We start from the raw sequence: 17,147 nt of genomic DNA on the forward strand, positions 1-17,147 counted from the left end.
TGTGGATAGTTTTAAATATTGTTGAAATTTTAGTCAAAATAATCAAAAGTATTAGTTATTGCAATAAATTTGATTTAAGCTAAGGTTTTAAAAATTATTAAGAGCTTTTTAAGAGACGCTTTTATCATTTTTAAACTAAATAAAAAATAGTCCATTGAACATACTATCGCTTATAAAGTACAAATCCAGTTAGATTCTCTTTTCCAACCGAATATCTCCATTTCAGGCTTGCCATTGCTTTATAGGGAAAGCATGTGGAGACCAACTGCCACGTTATAAAATTTATGTATAACCAAAAAAAAAATTGTTTTTGACATTTTTACATTATTGATATATCAAACAGTTTTTTATTTATTTTAATTCCATTCCTCAAATAAATATTCTTGATATATTTTATAAAAAATAACAGTTTTTAAAACTCAACAGGTAAATAATTTTGTTGAGAAACAATGCAACCCTGTTTGCCACTTGCGCTGATCTTTTCACACCAAAACGCGCATGTTTTTCTGCTATTTACGCCATTCCACGCTCATTCTGCTCACCTTTCTTCAGAGTATTTCTAATTAGATGTGCGCTCAGCTTATCTACTACAGGCAATTAGCTCTCGTGGGTAGCAGGTCGCACAAATGAAGTGCTGCTACTAGCTTCAAACGGGTAGTCAACAGATTTTAGTACGTTGCGATTTGATGTGAGGAACATTTGTATTTAGTTCGTACGCTCTCTCGTGCACTGCGCTAACATTTGTTGTTACTAGTGTTTTGTGTTTTTTTTTTATTTTTTTTTGCTTTCATACTCGCTGCGCTGTATTTGTACAAACGTACGTATGCGTATGTGTGTTTATGCACATGTGTGACGTGCTGCTGTTGTTTTTACGAATTCCCTTCGCCTGCGCCTTCGGTCAAACGCCATTTCTAGTTTTTTGTCGTGCGGTGAAGAAGGAAAATTCGTGTCTGATATTTCATATGTAGAATTCTACAAAATTATAATTTATTCTGCAAGTGAATTCGATCGAGAAAAGTGCTGTGATTAATGTTGTGAAGTGAAATACCTACAAACGTGCATAAGAAATACATATGTACATAATTATGTATATTTGATAGCGTGTAATTCATTCGTGCAAAGTCACATTACATATGTATGTATGTAGGTATTGAATTGCATTTTAATGTGAAATGTGAATAAAGTGAGCAAACAGTGAAATACGAAACAAATCGCCAGTTATTTTGGTGTGTGATCGAAAAGCAACACATCTATAACAAAAAAAGAAAAATTAAACCAGAAAAACGACGATAACCTAACCCCACTAACTAACAAATATTATTACGTGCATAGAAACTATAATTCGCTGGAAATTTTGTAAAAGTTATTAGTGTGTACACGTGTGTATGTAAGTATGTTTGGCCATGTCGCTTCTGCGTTTGCCCACCAACAACTGTGCAGTGGAAAAAACTTCTAACCACAATCTCGCTGCTGCTACGCCACACTACATATTTTATCGCCACATATAACTATTATTAAACGGTTTTATTATTTATGAGGTTATTTGTCGACAATTGCCTTCGAGTTTCGTGTTTTATTGTTGCTTGCGAAAAAAAAACAACAAAATAAAACAAATAGCAGTTAGTAATTCGTAAAAGTGCAAATAAGCGCTTGAGTTGCCATAAAGTCATCTTATTTTTTCTTGTTATTGTTGCAACAGCTGTGAGTGCCAAAGACGCGTTAAATTCTTTTTCTAGGCGACTAGTGCTTAATATACTATACATGTGTTCCAATTAGAAGCGCAACAAATGGCCCATATCGACAAACTTAGCTGAGGCTTGTCCAACCATCAGCTGTTGTTGTACCTGTGTGCATAAATGTGTTCATTGCCATATGTTGTTGTTGGAGGTGAACGGCTGACGTTGCTAACAGCTTTTGACAGTTTAACGATTACGTAGTTACCCTCTCACACCTGGTCATACATATGTATATATGTATGTCTGTAGCTTTAAAAATTCTAACTTTTTAATGAATTATTTTATAGCCACTCAAAATGTAGCATGCTTTGATTTTTGATTATGTCTGCGGTTTTTTTGTAAACAAATGACAAATTGACCAGCAGTTTGACGCACAGCCGGCGTGCTATGTGACGTGTCAAGCAGTGGTGCTGAAAACAAAAATAAATTTGATTTTGAACAGTGAGCGTATAAAATAATATTCATACATATACATGTACATATGTAAATGTATAAAAGTCATGTTTATGTGTCACAAATGTAAACACAAAAGTTTTTATCGAATTAAATTCCATTTGTCACCCTTTAGCCGCTTAATGGGTTAGCAAGCATACTCAGAATATGTAGGTGTTTTAACTAGAAATACTAGAGCGTATTCTGAATAAATTAGATCTTTTAAATTTATATTGTTTACATACATATGTATGTATGTATGTGTATGTAACTAGGTACGTATCTCTTAGCGTTGTTTATATTTTTACTTTAATATGCTTTGTGTGCATGTATGTATGTATATTTTCAAATATGAAATGTTTATGTATTTAAATTTAATTTATTTATTTTGTTCTAATTCTTAATAGTTATTTTAATGGATCATTTTATTTATGTAGTGTTCCCATTAGAAAATTGGGTATTTTGTTTTACTAAAAATATTTATGTATTTATATTTTATAATATAGTATAACTAATTTTTTGTGTCGTTATATTAATTTTTTTGTATTTTTTGATTATACTTATACAAATACATATGTATGTACTATTAAATTTCCTTCAACTAGGTTTTTATTTTTTAGTTTCTTTATTTGTTTTATTGTTTTTGAGATATCAGACCACTATAAAGAATACCTGCCCGAGGAACTGATCGATAAAAAGTCAAAGTTGTATGGAGGAGGGTGGTTGAGAACATAGCGCTTTGTCGATTTGTAAGGGTTTTATGATCCATTATATATGTACATACTTATGTATGTAGGTATTCACAAAATTTGGACATATTATTTTCCTAGACATCATTACAATCTTCGAGCATATTGTTCAGATCGAATCTCTGTATCATATATGTAAATTATGTACTTATGTATTTTTTTTTAACTGTTCAATGTTGTTCTAGCATTTTATATAAATAATTTATCTTATTTCAAAAATGTTTCCACATTAAATTTTTTTTTATTTCCTCTTAATTTCAGTAGTATTATTATATTTTTTAATTTTTTCTTTTTTCAATTTTTTTTTATTTTAATTTTTTTTTAGTTTTAAATGTTTTTAATTTTCATATAATTTTTTTAATTCTTTTTTTTTGCTATTTTTTATTATTTTTTTCCAAAAAATAAGATTCATTTTTTAAAGTAATATAATTGAAACTAATTCTTTTATGTAATAATTTCGTTTAAATTAAATTAAACACATATTTTTGAATTTCTACAAATTTCAATTATATTTGGAAATATAATAAATACATAAGTCATTCCTTTTGTGGAACAAGCATACATTTTTTTATTAATTATTATTTTTTTGTTTTAATTTTTTTTTTTTTTTAATTTAAAATTTTTTTTCATTTTCATTTATGTTTTTTTTGTAATTTTTTGTTTTAGTTTTAGTTATTTTATTTTTATTTATTTCATTTTATTAATTTTTATTTTTTCCTTAATTTTATTTACATTATTAAATTTAATTTACGAATGGGAGCCAAGTTCTCATCTTTAGCTTGTACATAGGACTATTTTATTTTTTAATTTCACGTTGCATTAAGTAATTACGCTTAATACATTTTCATTTCTACAATGTAATTTAATTAAATATTTTATTAATTATGCTTGTCTGTCTGTTCATATACGACTTTAACAACTGCCATTGTCTTTTACGGTTTCTCATTGCATGTACATATGTAAATTCAGTGGCCGCAAAACTATTGCGCACACGCTTGAGAATTCCTTTGTGAATAAGTACATTCGTTTGTAGTGTGTGTGTGTGTGTGACTGACGTCTGCGGCTGTGAATTAGATTATCAAATCAAAATACAAAGCTTAAGCTCCAGCAACATACACATCCACATACATACATACATACATACATAACTATGCAAACATATGTTTGCTGAGCAAACAACATCAGCACCATCTTCAACTAAAATAGCAACAACATTAACAAGAAAAATAAATTTTAAGCTAGACTTGTACAAATAAAAATCCATGCAATAAAAAGCTAAAAATAGCCAAATAGCAAACAAGCCAAGCGTTGGCGGGCGACAACGTAAATGAAATGTACTTTTGTGCTACCACACACTCCACCTCCTCCCTGGCAGTAGTGACGGCAACGTAAGCGCCGCAGCCGATCTTGTTATTCATTGAGTGGCGTGAGCGCGAACGCCGTTGAACAGCGAAAAGCAGCGACAAAGCAAAATATAAATAAATGCAAATAAAATAATAAAAATAACATAAAATAATAAAAAGAAAAGAAAATAATAAAAAACAAGAAAATAAAATAATAAAACGAAAATAAAATAAAATAATAAATGCGAAAGAATAAATGAAGTGTAAAGCAAATCATTAAAAAGTCGGCGTAGCTTAATGAGGCGCGGCTCAGCAGTGTTATTTCCAAGCGCAAGCAAATCAACATCCAAATATGCCCATATACCCACACATATACACGTGCACTCATACACACTCACACATGCGTGCGTGTGTGTGCGAAGGCGCAGACTTCGTAAAAAACGACCGCGCTGAAAGACAAGTGCATAAAGCAACAACAACTTAAGTGCATAAAAAATATTTTTATTTACAAAAATACAACAACAAAAACGAATAGCAAATTAACAATAACTCGAAAGTATAAATAACAAAATAATAAAATATAAAACAATTCTGCTGCATTCTTCTAATTTTGCATTTCCTGTTACTGCAGCACCGGCTGCGACGACTTGTGACTTTTGTTTTTGTAGCCGAGCGAGCATATGCGAATTGGTAACTGTTTTGCCGCAAAAGCGCACCCTCCTCACAAACACACACACCTTCATACATGCACTGAAAGTGTTGCGGCTGCTGCGGTGCATTCACCCACGCTGTGGCAGCGTCAGCGCCTTAACCACCCGACCGCCCAACTGCCTGAACGACCAGCCGACGTTGACAGCTCACTCGCCGGTCGTTGTTCGTCTCCACTCAATTGTGCATGTCAAGTGCAACAATGTAATCGCGGGTGTGTGTGTGTGTGTGCACTTCGTTGTTGTTGCTTCAGCCACAACAAGCACTCGGCAGCGTTCACCGGCTGACACAATCATATGTTTTCTCTCCACTTCTTGCACAGCAGCATTCTTTTGACTTAGTTTCTCTTATTTTTGACTTTTGCTTTTGTTGTTGTTATTTTTAATTCACCGACTTTTTATCTTTTGGCAGAACGTCCACATCATGCTTGATAAAAACTGAAAAAATTGCTTTTTTTCTTGTTTTGTGTTCGGTGAAGTGACCTCCCGCACATGTGTGACACCACGCCCCTGCAGCTTGGTTCGTCTCGCGCGCTAAAATCTATGCACGCTTTCACTTTCGGCAGCGCGCTGTCGCAACTGTGAGAAATTACCATAAAAAGAAAGGCGAAAATAGCTAGTGAACAACTTTGGCTGAAAAAATACTAAATCTACATATAGAGAAGTGTACAAAAACAGCAACAACAACCAAAAATTTACTGAATTTAAATTCAAATCAAAGTGTACATACATACATACGCATCTATTTTCGTGTGTTGTTGCAAGTTGTAGTGATCTCGCAGCGATCTCGTGCTAAATAAAAAGTGATTCATTCCGGTAACTTGCGGTTCTACCTTACTCACTTAACAATAATCGCTTTGTGTCTACGAAAAGTGCTTCGAAAAAAAATCGTGATTTAGTGTGTGTGCTCTTTGAATTACCCGCAACGCATTCACTTTCAACTCGGTGACTGTCTGTTTACTCACCACTCACCACTCAACACCTCTGGCTTTTCATTCTCCTGCTGTGACCTGTGGAATTTCAATTGTGTGCAAAATGTGAGTAGTAATCTCTAATGATTGACGTAATTTATATAAATTTATTTTATATTTTCGTGTGTACTGCTATTTTTATAACGGTATGTTTAGTTGTATGGTGGAAAAATTTTGTTGCAAAAATTCGGAGGTTAGAGTTGGTTTTTTCTTGCATAAATTAGACGAAATTGTTTTTACTTGGTCGTAACTATACTTATGTAATCAAATCTTCGTCACCAATATGTTTTGAATGAGAATTTTTGAAAATGCCAATTCTATTTCTCTTTCGTTCATATTAATAAACCGTCCGTTTCGAAGTTCCTTACTTAAAAAAAAAAAAAAAAAACAAAGAAATTTTAAATTAAATGGGAAGGAACATTCTTTGGCATTTGTTTTTGAAAATTATCTCTTTCATATTTTGCGTCCACGTTTCAGATGGTACATCCGTTGAGTCCAATTTTCGATGACTCGTTCGAGCATTCAGACTGTTAACTGGCGAATGACGCGCGTGTTGTTTTGTTTCAAAGCCTGAACCGAAGGGAGATTGTCCGCACAGACTTTAGACTTTATATATCCCCACAGGAAAAAGTACAACGGTGACCAATGGACTGGTCCAAAACGTGAAATTATCTACTCACCGAAGTATTATCTAAAAAAATCTATTGATTGATGTAATGTGTGTGAAGTGGGGACGTCTTGTTGAAGTCAAATGTCCCCGAGATCACGAGCTTCTATTTCAGGCATCAAATAGTCGGTTATCATGGCGCGATAACGGTCGCCATTGACGGTTACCTTCTCATCGGCATCATTTTTGAAGAAATATAGATCGATGATTCCACCGGCCCCAATACCTCACCAAACCGTTGTTTTTTCTGTATGAAATGGTAGCTCTTGAATCTCTTTAGGTTGCTCTCCGTCCCAAATGCGGCACTTTTGCTTGTTTACGAGCCAGAAATGCGCCTCATCGCTGAACAAAATTTGGCTTGAAAACGTGGGATCTTCTCATAACTGGAAAGCGTCTACAGGAGCAAGAGAATTCAAAAGTTTTCAAAGGCGAATATATTAAAGATTCCGAAAAACTTGTAGGTCTTCAGATTTGAATAGTTTTTTTAGAAGGGTCTGACTTTGTAGCTTTAGCGACTTATATCATCAATTTTAATATCGACACGAGGTCGTCGTCTCGCTATTGAACACTCCCTCAAAGTTTGGCTCGTCAAACTCACTTGGTTTGATTTCTATATATTCAATATATCTATAAAGCTTAGTGCTAAACCCTTCTATATCTTATTCTTTTATATCTTCTAACCTTCCAAATTCATTAAAACCTCACTAGATAAGCTCAAAATCACCTAACGTCACCTGAGAGAACAAATCCTTAAAGTTCACGCTCGCTAAATTAGATCTAATAACCTATTTTGAACCCCCAAGTTTTGCCAGAGGCATGAATCAAAATGTACTCCAGTCCTCTTGTGCAATAAAAATATTTCTCATATCGGCAACGCTTTACCGCCATTGTTCTACAATATTGTCGAAAAAACCGCAAATTCATTCATTCATTAATGTGAACGGTATAAAAAAAATTGCTCATTTCGCTAGCCAAAAATAATTATGCCAAAATAAATGTCAAGGCATTGACACCATAATAATGTTACCTAGAATAAAAGAAAAAGACTCTTCCGAATGTGAATGCACTCAGTGCATAAAAAATTGCGGAATCAGTTTTTTATGTGAACCGGATGAACCTTCGCTACGAACTCATATTCACGTCGCAGTTAACAACGCGGCAAAATGTATTGGAAGCAACAATTTTTAGCACAAGAAGTTATGCAAACTTCTTGGGTTTTCGCTAACACTAGCGAAAATAAGTAGAACTCAGCCGCAAACAAAATGAACGAGTTCCAGAACACCGAAAGCAGAGCCAATATAACCAATTGCATTTTTTGGGTATATAAGACCCATTGCTTGCTAACTGCAATCATCAGTTCACTTCGGTAGCTTCACAGTTCAAGTTATTACAAGAACCCAAAACAACTCAAATCATTCACAATGAAATCCTTCGTTTGCATTGCTCTCTTCGCCGCCATCTTCAGCGTTGCATTGGCTGGTACAGCCGTATCCGGTGTTCAGGAGGCCGAAGCCGAACAAGGTGTACAAGGTGCCTACGAATTGAGCCGTTTCCGTAAGTCGGCTTATGGTGGTGGCGCCGCCGCTAGCATTCCAGCACCTCCTTGCCCAAAGAACTACCTCTTCAGCTGTCAACCTAACTTGGCGCCAGTCGCTTGTGCTGCTCCAGCTGCTCCATCATACGGCTCAGCCGGTGCTTACTCAGCGCCCATCCCAACTTATGTGGCTCCTATTCCATCTGGCTACGCTGGTGTGGGCTACAACCCACAATTCTATCAATATTGAGGAAACGATGTGAATCTTGAATTGGCCATGGACTTGCGATAACTTGCGAATTGGAGGGAGTACAAGTGGAATTAGTCATTTAGTTGTATTTATAAATCATTTTAGGCGAAAAAATAATAAAAAAATTAAGATTTTTTAACGAAAAATTTCAGTTTTATCATTGTACATCTTTGGCTAAAGGTTCTAGTGTTCTAGAGTTAAGTTGGTGTTCTATTTGTCCTCTTAGCACAAGAAAGGTTTCATCTTCTTAATTTTGGATATAAGAAAGTCCTTGTACTGACTATAAAGCTATCGATCTTAAGAGAAACACTAGTTGCCAGGTACATTGATTTTAATAAGTGGACTAACCATTTTGCAAGTTTTGGATTTGAACCTTCGATTGCTAGCTGCCTTGAAAACCTTTGTAGCTTCTAACTGTTGAAAATATCGATTGAGGATCGTTCAAACAAAACGAATGCGAAACAGTGTAATGAATAAGATTAGTTGTGTTATAGACTATATAAAGGGTGATCCATTTCGAGGTCCCTTACTTTTTTAAAGAAAAAGTACAGAAACTGCGAATTTAATGAGGAATGTTTATTATCATTCGAAAGGACCTTCTTCGGCATTTGTTTTTTGAAGATCATCTCTTTCAAATGTTGGCCGTGGCTACGTCGCAGATGGTCCATCCGTCCGAGCATTTCGATTGGTAGCAGGCGAGTCACAGGCGTAATGTTTCGCTCCAAGGCCTGAATCAAAGCGGGATTATTCGCATAGACTTTAGACTTTGCATATCCCCACAGGCAAAAAGATCTAACGGTGTGATATCACGATTTTGATGCCCATTTTACCGGCCCAAAAAGTACAATTATCTGCTCCCCGAAGTGCTTTCTCAATAAATCATTTACTGATGTGTTGTGTGGGAAGTGGCGCCGTCTTGTTGGAACGAAATGTCGCCGAGATCACGAGCTTCAATTTCAGGCAATAAATAGTTGGTTATCATGGGGCGATAACGGGCGCCATTGATGGTTACGTTCTCACCGGCACAATTTTTATGTTATATTTTCTTCACTTTCAAAAAGAAAACTATTTAAAATTTTGCCGAAAATTCTCTTCTGTTTGGAAGACACATATCTTTAACAGAGGTTCCTACGAATTTTCGAGATTAAGAGAATTTGTCAAAAAGCCAGATTGTTGAAAACGAAGTGATTCAAATGGGTTAAAAAAAGGTTATACCATAAACATGCTCTCTGGCCCCAAAAATCAGAAATAATGCTGACTGATGTAGGGAAGTCTATATAGATTAGTAGATAAGAATGAAAAAAAAAAAATTCCGAAACGGTTTCAAATTAAAACAAACTTTTTCGAATCTAACCTAAAAATGTCACTTTTCCCGATTTCGAATATATCAGTCCATACAAATGACAGTGATCTCATAACAATCACTATCTGCCCAATAATTTATTAATTATTTTGTTTTTGCTCCACCTAAAGCATAACCGTTACCTTTTATCAATAAAACCAATAACCTTTATGGCAACAACAATTCAACCTTTATATAATAAAAAGCTTATTTACTTTAAATTTATAACTTCTGCTGACAGCAATAAAATTGAAATGACTTGAGCAAGTACTATTTAAAAATGAAAATTGCTAACGATAAGTATGTAGCGGTACGCGCTGTATATGAGTAACTGTAAATGTTTAATTTGTCATGAAAAATATATGTATGTACTATATGCCACAACAAAAAGTGACAGCTAAGTAGCGTTAAGAATTATGAAAAAAGTAAATAATTGCTTACTTGACAATTTAATACGGTGCTAGATCAAAACGTTTCAAAATCAGTGAACTGAAAAAAGAAGCGTGAAAGCACGAGGGAAATGAGTAAAATATACAAAAAAAACATAAGTATATGAAAGATGCAGCAATAAATATTATTTGGCATAACATGTGAACGGATGTCTGAATGAAAGTCTGAAGTTTATTTTGAGATATAAGATTTGTATGTTTGGCTTCATGAAGGCAATTGTTGAGTTTTATCATTTTTTATTTTTGGAACTTTTATTGGCAAAACCATTGTTATAAGTAAAAAGTCAATATGGTTAAAATAATTGTCATTTGGATCAATTTGTTAAAATTACAAATTAATTTAATTATAATATCAACTTAATGACAAAGGCTGATGACAAAAATGTCACTTTTTGTTAATCTCTCAACTTCGATTATTTATCGAAAATTTTGTGAGTTTTAATTTGATTATTTAAATATTAGACTTGCAAGTTCCCTATGCCTAAGCCCTATGGTTTTCTTAAAGTAACTTGAAACATTAAACCCACACCGATTTTAATGTAAAGCACTTATCATCAACCAATTTGGTATCGTCTGTTATCTCTTCTCTACTCACTGGTTAGCCTTAGGTTTCGTTAGGCATCTATTCCCTCGGCATAGCGAGAAAATCACACTTACCGTGCGATTCTGTAACTTGAGACAGTCTCAAGTCTCTAAATTTGAGATTTTAAGTTAGAGACAATTTTTGAGACTTGAGATGATATTGCTATTCTGTAAGTGACAGTCACAAAATCTATTACATTTCATTATTCAGAGATGTTTTTACACTTGAATGAAAATAAATATGTCGATAACAAATATTAAATTTTCTATAACATAGTCAAAAAACATAATTATCAATGAAAATAAAAATATATGTTGACTTTGTTTCATAATATTTACGAAATTTATGTAAGATTGATTTATTTTTAACCTTTTCGTGTTTGAGTTGCTTACAAAATATAAAGAAACGACAATCGATTAATATCTATGATGATCTCTATTCAGTATATTCAAAATGGCAGACAAGAGTTCTTTTTAGTTTTGTGACCTGCTAACTACCAGGTCTCAATATTTTGAGACTAACGCTAGAGACTGTTTAGTGAATAGTAACTAGTCTCAAATTGAGACTTTGCCTCAAAATGTCTCAAATAGAGACTAGAGACTGGTTACAGAATCCCGCTATTAGACTGTTATGTTCAGTCCTTTGTGAAGCCAAACGAAAAACTTCTGTAGTTCGATATTAGCTATCAGCAAGAGCCCTGAACCTATCACAAATCTGCTAAGATGTTTTATTCATTTCGGCTATTTCTGCTGAATGTCGTAAGGGTAGAAGATTCCATTGCCTTAATATGGCAAAAGTGAGACATTCGAAGAGGAAAATTTGAGATATGTTCTATTTCCTTCTCATTTTCTTCTAAACAGCTGACGCAGCTGGCATCCTATAAGTTGTTCAATCTTACTGCATGAATTCCTATGGGACAGTGTCCAGTTAGAACTCCTGCAACCTTTATAAGGTGAACTTTCTGAGAGTGATAGACATCTTCCGGCTTACCCATAGTCAAAAGGATCTCGCGACAGTCCAGTAGTGAACCACAGGAGCTACTACCCGTTCGCATTCCGCAGTTAGTGACACTGAAGTACCTGTCCTAGCAAGCTCATCAGCCTCACAATTTCCTGAAATAACTATGTGGCCAGGCTCCCAAACTAGTCTAATCGTAAAGTAATTCAATGCTAGAGATAAGAAGTCTAGGCATCCTTTCATTATTATTGAGCGCAGAGTCAGCGAACTCAAAGCAATTAGCGCTGCCCCACTATCGGCGTGTTACCAATCTCCAGGAGACTGCGGTCTGGAGCAGAAGATCTAATGCCACCTTTATGACAACTTCCGCCGCTTAGAAGACGCTGCAGTAGTCAGAATGTCTAAAACTGTAGTTGATGAAAAGTTCTCGACAGTGTACTTCTCCACCAATCCTCTCCGAATTTGTTCCATCCGTAAAAAAGGCTCACTGACCCCATATTCCCGCAAGTATTTTCCTCCCATGCCTCCCTGGAAGGTATAGGAGCAGGAAAACGACAGACAGGTCTAGGTTCAGCGACCTGGTAATCCATGTATTATGAAATGACATCAAAGTGATGAAGGATTTCAGAGTGCCTAGGCTCTAAGTGCTCTAAGTAATCAGACTCTCTGAGGCTGAGGGCATTTTTGGGGGACATACACGTTGCGGATTTGGCCATCGGTGCTCTATGCAGTAAGACAGATAACAGTTGGTGTGTCCACAAATACTGAGGATCCCATTAAACACTCGCCAATTCCAGCGCCTTCTATCATAGTTATGGGCTCTACTATTGTTTCATAGAGCCAAATAACCACTTTTGGTGACATACTGCATCTTTTACCAATGGCTCCCCTGCAGTAGTACAGGGCAACCGATGCCTGCCTTGCTTTCTTCTATGTGCCTAAGGTACTTAACACTGACAGCAGACCGAAGGCGCGTTCCCCTCTTTAGTGGTAGAGGAGCCCCCGAAGTTTGTACTACCCAGTGAATAGAACCAATACGGTCTTCGTTAACCTTAGACTAAGAACACACTGCAATCGAAGAAGCGATTCATGTAACCTTAAAAAGCATATACAAAGCAAAACGTACTAAAACATATAGCAGTAATTTGAAACGCTCTTCTCCGAACACATAAAGCTTTAAATGATTTCAGACTTATTATTAATTAGTATTCTCAGCACAGTATTAGGATGAGCTCATACTCAAGGATGATCAACGAGAGTGTATCTGTTTTGGCAATATATTACAGTCATAGCTAATTTTACTCTGATGGCTGAGAAATGTTTTTCGTTCCCCATTCTAAAGCTTTCCAATCTGAAAGTAATGGGTTACGAGGTGTATTTAATTTAAAAATCTGAATACTTATAATTTAATTTAAAAAACGTATATAAAGAAATTCTACCTCAGAAGTTGCCTTAAACAGAGTTGCCACCTATTTTAGATAAAATTTGTTAAAAAAAATTGTTCAAATTTAAAATTTTGAAAAACAGAGTTACGTGGAGATGTTTTCGACCGGTTTATTTTAAGTTTAAGCGTAGCAGGGTTGCCATATCAATTCAGTTTCAAAACATTAATTTGCAAAAACTAAAGTATATCGTATGGCTCATGCTCATATTATTTTTATTTATTTTTAATAAATTATATTGGCCTCGGCAAGAATGAGGTCTGAGATCAGTCTTGGACTTACATATGTATATGGCAATAGTCTTTAGACATTTGGAGCCAACTTTACAACTTGTATATCCCTAAATTTGTCGAATGATATTAAGGTAAGATATGTCCGATTACATATGTATCTATATATAAGTATGTATATTATATAATATATGTATGTATAATAAGTAGATACACATACAATTATTCATGGAGCCTGTAAAAGCATAAATGGACTCCATAAAAAATGTTCCACTTTTCTAACTAAGCTATAAATTAATTATAATGAATATTGTAGAATATTTGTCGATTACTTCTTTAATTCCAACACAATACCTTTATAGAAACCACAAAAAAGCACTTATATAATGCATAACTTGGTATCTACAGGGGATACAAACTTATCAAGTCTGCAGTGACCCGCATTAAGTGAAATTCTAATTGAATTCCTGCTAGTTTGTGTCATTAAACTACTGAAAGCTAAATTTAAACACGCTTCACATTCTTCTCATTCATTTTAATGCAATCTAAACCATACTTCCTCTAGTCTATATAGTCTATAGTATAGACTCTATAATTGTATATTTATGTATACCCTTATGTGTAGGTACTATTTATCTCGTGCTCTTTGTATGCTTTGCTAGCTCCTACCGACTCCTCATCTACCAACTCCTCTCAATTAGCATATTTGTAGGGTATTGCGCCGATCGTCGTCGCCAAGCGACGAGTGCTGGCGCGCATTCCGTATACATGGGCTTCCATTTATTCTTAACAATCAACCACTTGCTGCTAGGCTATTTTTGGAACTTGAACTGCTTGCATTTACTTCATACCGACGCCCACCTAGCTCCGCGCTGGAGCAGCAATGAAGTTCGTTTACGATAAAGTGTGCTATTTTAGCTGTCGTGCGATCGTATCGTTCAACGTACGAGTGTGTGTCTATATGTATATTGTTTGCTCTTGTATTTCTACCTAACTACATATATGCCATACATATCTGTATAGTATATTTATGAATGTAGGTAGGTGGGTATAATAGGTAGATATATCAAAGTTATTTTTTCCTCTATGTTACCTTATATACTTGTAGTTATATTTATCTTCGTAGAGATTGCAAGTATATAATGCGTTATTATTGTTGTTGCCTACATGTCGCATTGCATTCTACCAGTAGAATCGAGTTGTACAGACGCGAAACGAATCTGAAAAGTACTGTGGGTTGAGGTTTTGCGAAGTCGGACTTTATATTTTGCGGTATTTGGTAGCGCAGTGATTGAAAGGTCCATTTTGAATTGTGTCAATCCTTTAGGAAAAGTAATAAATTGCAGTCTCCGCAGCTTAGTTTTTCGCGAATGCGTATTCTGTGGCTGCATATTGCCTCTGTGATCGTGAATCCTGTAGTTTTAAGCCTCTCCTGCATAGTTCATAGCTCTTTGTGGTGAGCGCTTTCGTCTCAATCAAACCAGTTATGGTCCAAAGTCAAAAATAACTAATTGATTCTGAAAATTCGTACAAAGAGGCAACCCTAATGCAAGAAAGAAATGAAAATAACGGTAAATTTAATATTTTTCCAAATAAAAGTTGCCAAAACATTAGCAAATTGCATAATAAAATGTCATGGGATCTCCAAATAAATAAAAGTAAATAACCACTTTCACAGGCAGCAAGTTGTTTTTAAACTTTAACAAAAACTCGCTGACGTTATCTTTGAAGGTCGCTCTATAAACTATTTTTTAAGAGTTAAAAATACCTAACCTAACTTTTTTCTTCAAATTTTGGTGCGACCCATAGGGCACTATTTACCATGATAATATCTTAGAAATAGAAAATTAGAAAAGAAACTTTAAACGCTGCTTAGAATAGACCACTTTTTTGGCTAACGTCGACACACTGTTCGTTACGGAATGAAATATATTTTTTACAGCAAATTCTTTCTGTGAATAATCAATGCGAAACGAGAACGGAATGTAAAAAATGGCGAAAAACTGAAGCTCTTGTCAAGTTGTAGAAAGAAGTTTGCTCTCAAGCGCATTCTCAAAAGTCGCAGAGAACTTCGCAAAGTCGGAGAGCAACATGACAAACAAGTTGTTATAACAACTGAGATGTACAGCAGCTTTTAAGCAGAATATCAGGGCGGTTCATAAACAACTTTCGAGTCAGTGTTGCCAGGCTGCTTTGGCAACTAAACATGAGCCTGCAGACCATGAGTGAAAGACTTGCAATTTTTTTAAGACTTGTTAAGTCAAGCAACAAGAAACCATAATTGCACTGTTTCAGAAGATAAGTCAGCATGAACTAAAAAGAGTGAATAAAGTAGGGGGATCATCTGCCAAAAACAAAGGATCTTGTTGAGCTCAGTAGCGGTAGCTTAATTAGTACTAGAGGTTGACTTGGCTTTGTAAACAGTACTAAGCATTGTTCAAATGTCCACTGATTCTCTCAAAAAGTTAATTTTCTCGCGGCCTCTAAAATCGTATAGAATAAATTGATAGAAATCATTTCTTTAGTTTCCTAATTCTTTGGACATATGTACATACATATACTGTAGAACTAAATTCTGTTCAGAAGACAAGTCAGCATGAGCTTAAAAGAGTGAAGTAGGGGGATCGTCTGTCAAATACAGAGGATTTTATTGAAATCAGGATCGGTAGCTCAATTAGTACTTAAGTCTGCCTTGGCTTTGAAGACAGTACTAAGCACCTCAAATATCTACTGACTTCCACTCAACGTTCCTTTTCTCGCGGCCTCCCTACTCAGAATAATATAGACTAAAATTGATCAAAACCATTTCTATGGGTTCCTGATTCTTTGGACATTCACTGTACAATGCTGCCATTTCTTCATTGCACAATTGTTTGTTTGCACATTGCGATGTTTTCTTTTTCTTTGCATCTTCTGTGCGATTTATTGCCCGGTGTTTTGCGCTCTTCGCTTACTCAAGCCGGCAACGGGCAAGTTCGCAAATATTTTCGCGTGCACACAGACACAAACGTACATATGTACACAAATGTGCATGTCATCCTTGCAGTGTGGGTATTTTTAGCATCAATGAGTTGACTAAAAAATTTAGACCTTTTTTACAAACAAACAAACGCACAAGCGAAGGCACATGCATACATACATACGTGCTCTTAGTCAAACATTTTATTGCAGTTGCTAGTCGGAGAGTTGCAATTTTTGTGAAATTGCCTTCGCATGACAGACAATTAAGGATTCATTAGTGGTTCGGTGGGGAGCAGGAGGGGTGGCAATGCGTTGCATATGTGTATGTGTGTGTGCGTGTATATTAAGCGCTCATGTCGTCATTGCCCTATTTGTTTGCTCATATCATTTTGATAATCGTGTTAATAAATTGGCGATATGCCATCGCGTACATTGCGTATTCACCTAACCGTGGTGCTAACGAGGTAATTTACGCGCTCAAGTTGTTGCTTGTCAGAGTGACATGATTCACGAGACCCTCTCAAACATTGCAATACACATTAATAAAAACTGACAGTCACAATTGCTGGCTAATAATAGAAGTAGGCGTGCCATTGGTTGAAAAAAATTTATATTTTGGTGCCCTTTTCACAGAGAATGGCCGAAGGTTCCATCACTGTTTTGCGATTCTTCGTCTTTGAAAAGGTTTACAGTTCGAAGTCGTCATTGAAATTTGATTGACAACGATCATGCCAGCTTTGCATCACCAATTTATCCATCTTTCTGTGGTTTGGTCCCTGAAATTACAACTTTTA

At 35.3% G+C, this 17,147-nt stretch overlaps 2 protein-coding genes across 4 annotated transcripts in view; both read left to right on the forward strand.

Annotated features, from left to right (window-relative positions):
• Nucleotides 1–681: 681 nt before the first annotated feature.
• LOC126754154 (cGMP-dependent protein kinase, isozyme 2 forms cD4/T1/T3A/T3B) overlaps nt 682–17,147 on the forward strand; it is a 137,207-nt gene continuing 120,741 nt past the window's right edge. Inside the window, exons 1-2 of one of the 3 annotated variants that reach the window (XM_050466099.1) lie at nt 682–1,387; nt 5,380–6,004. The gene's annotated coding sequence lies outside the window, so the exon portion shown is untranslated. The remainder of the gene's footprint in view (nt 1,388–5,379; nt 6,005–17,147) is intronic. The other 2 variants (XM_050466100.1, XM_050466101.1) reach the window with 2 other exon arrangements.
• On the forward strand, nt 7,964–8,535 carry LOC126754155 (vitelline membrane protein Vm26Aa-like). Its single transcript, XM_050466105.1, has one exon. The coding sequence runs from the start codon at nt 8,027–8,029 to the stop codon at nt 8,387–8,389; it is 363 nt and encodes a 120-aa protein (XP_050322062.1). The 5' UTR covers nt 7,964–8,026; the 3' UTR covers nt 8,390–8,535.

Source organism: Bactrocera neohumeralis, chromosome 3 (genome assembly GCF_024586455.1).
Source record: "Bactrocera neohumeralis isolate Rockhampton chromosome 3, APGP_CSIRO_Bneo_wtdbg2-racon-allhic-juicebox.fasta_v2, whole genome shotgun sequence".
Lineage (NCBI taxonomy): Eukaryota > Metazoa > Arthropoda > Insecta > Diptera > Tephritidae > Bactrocera > Bactrocera neohumeralis.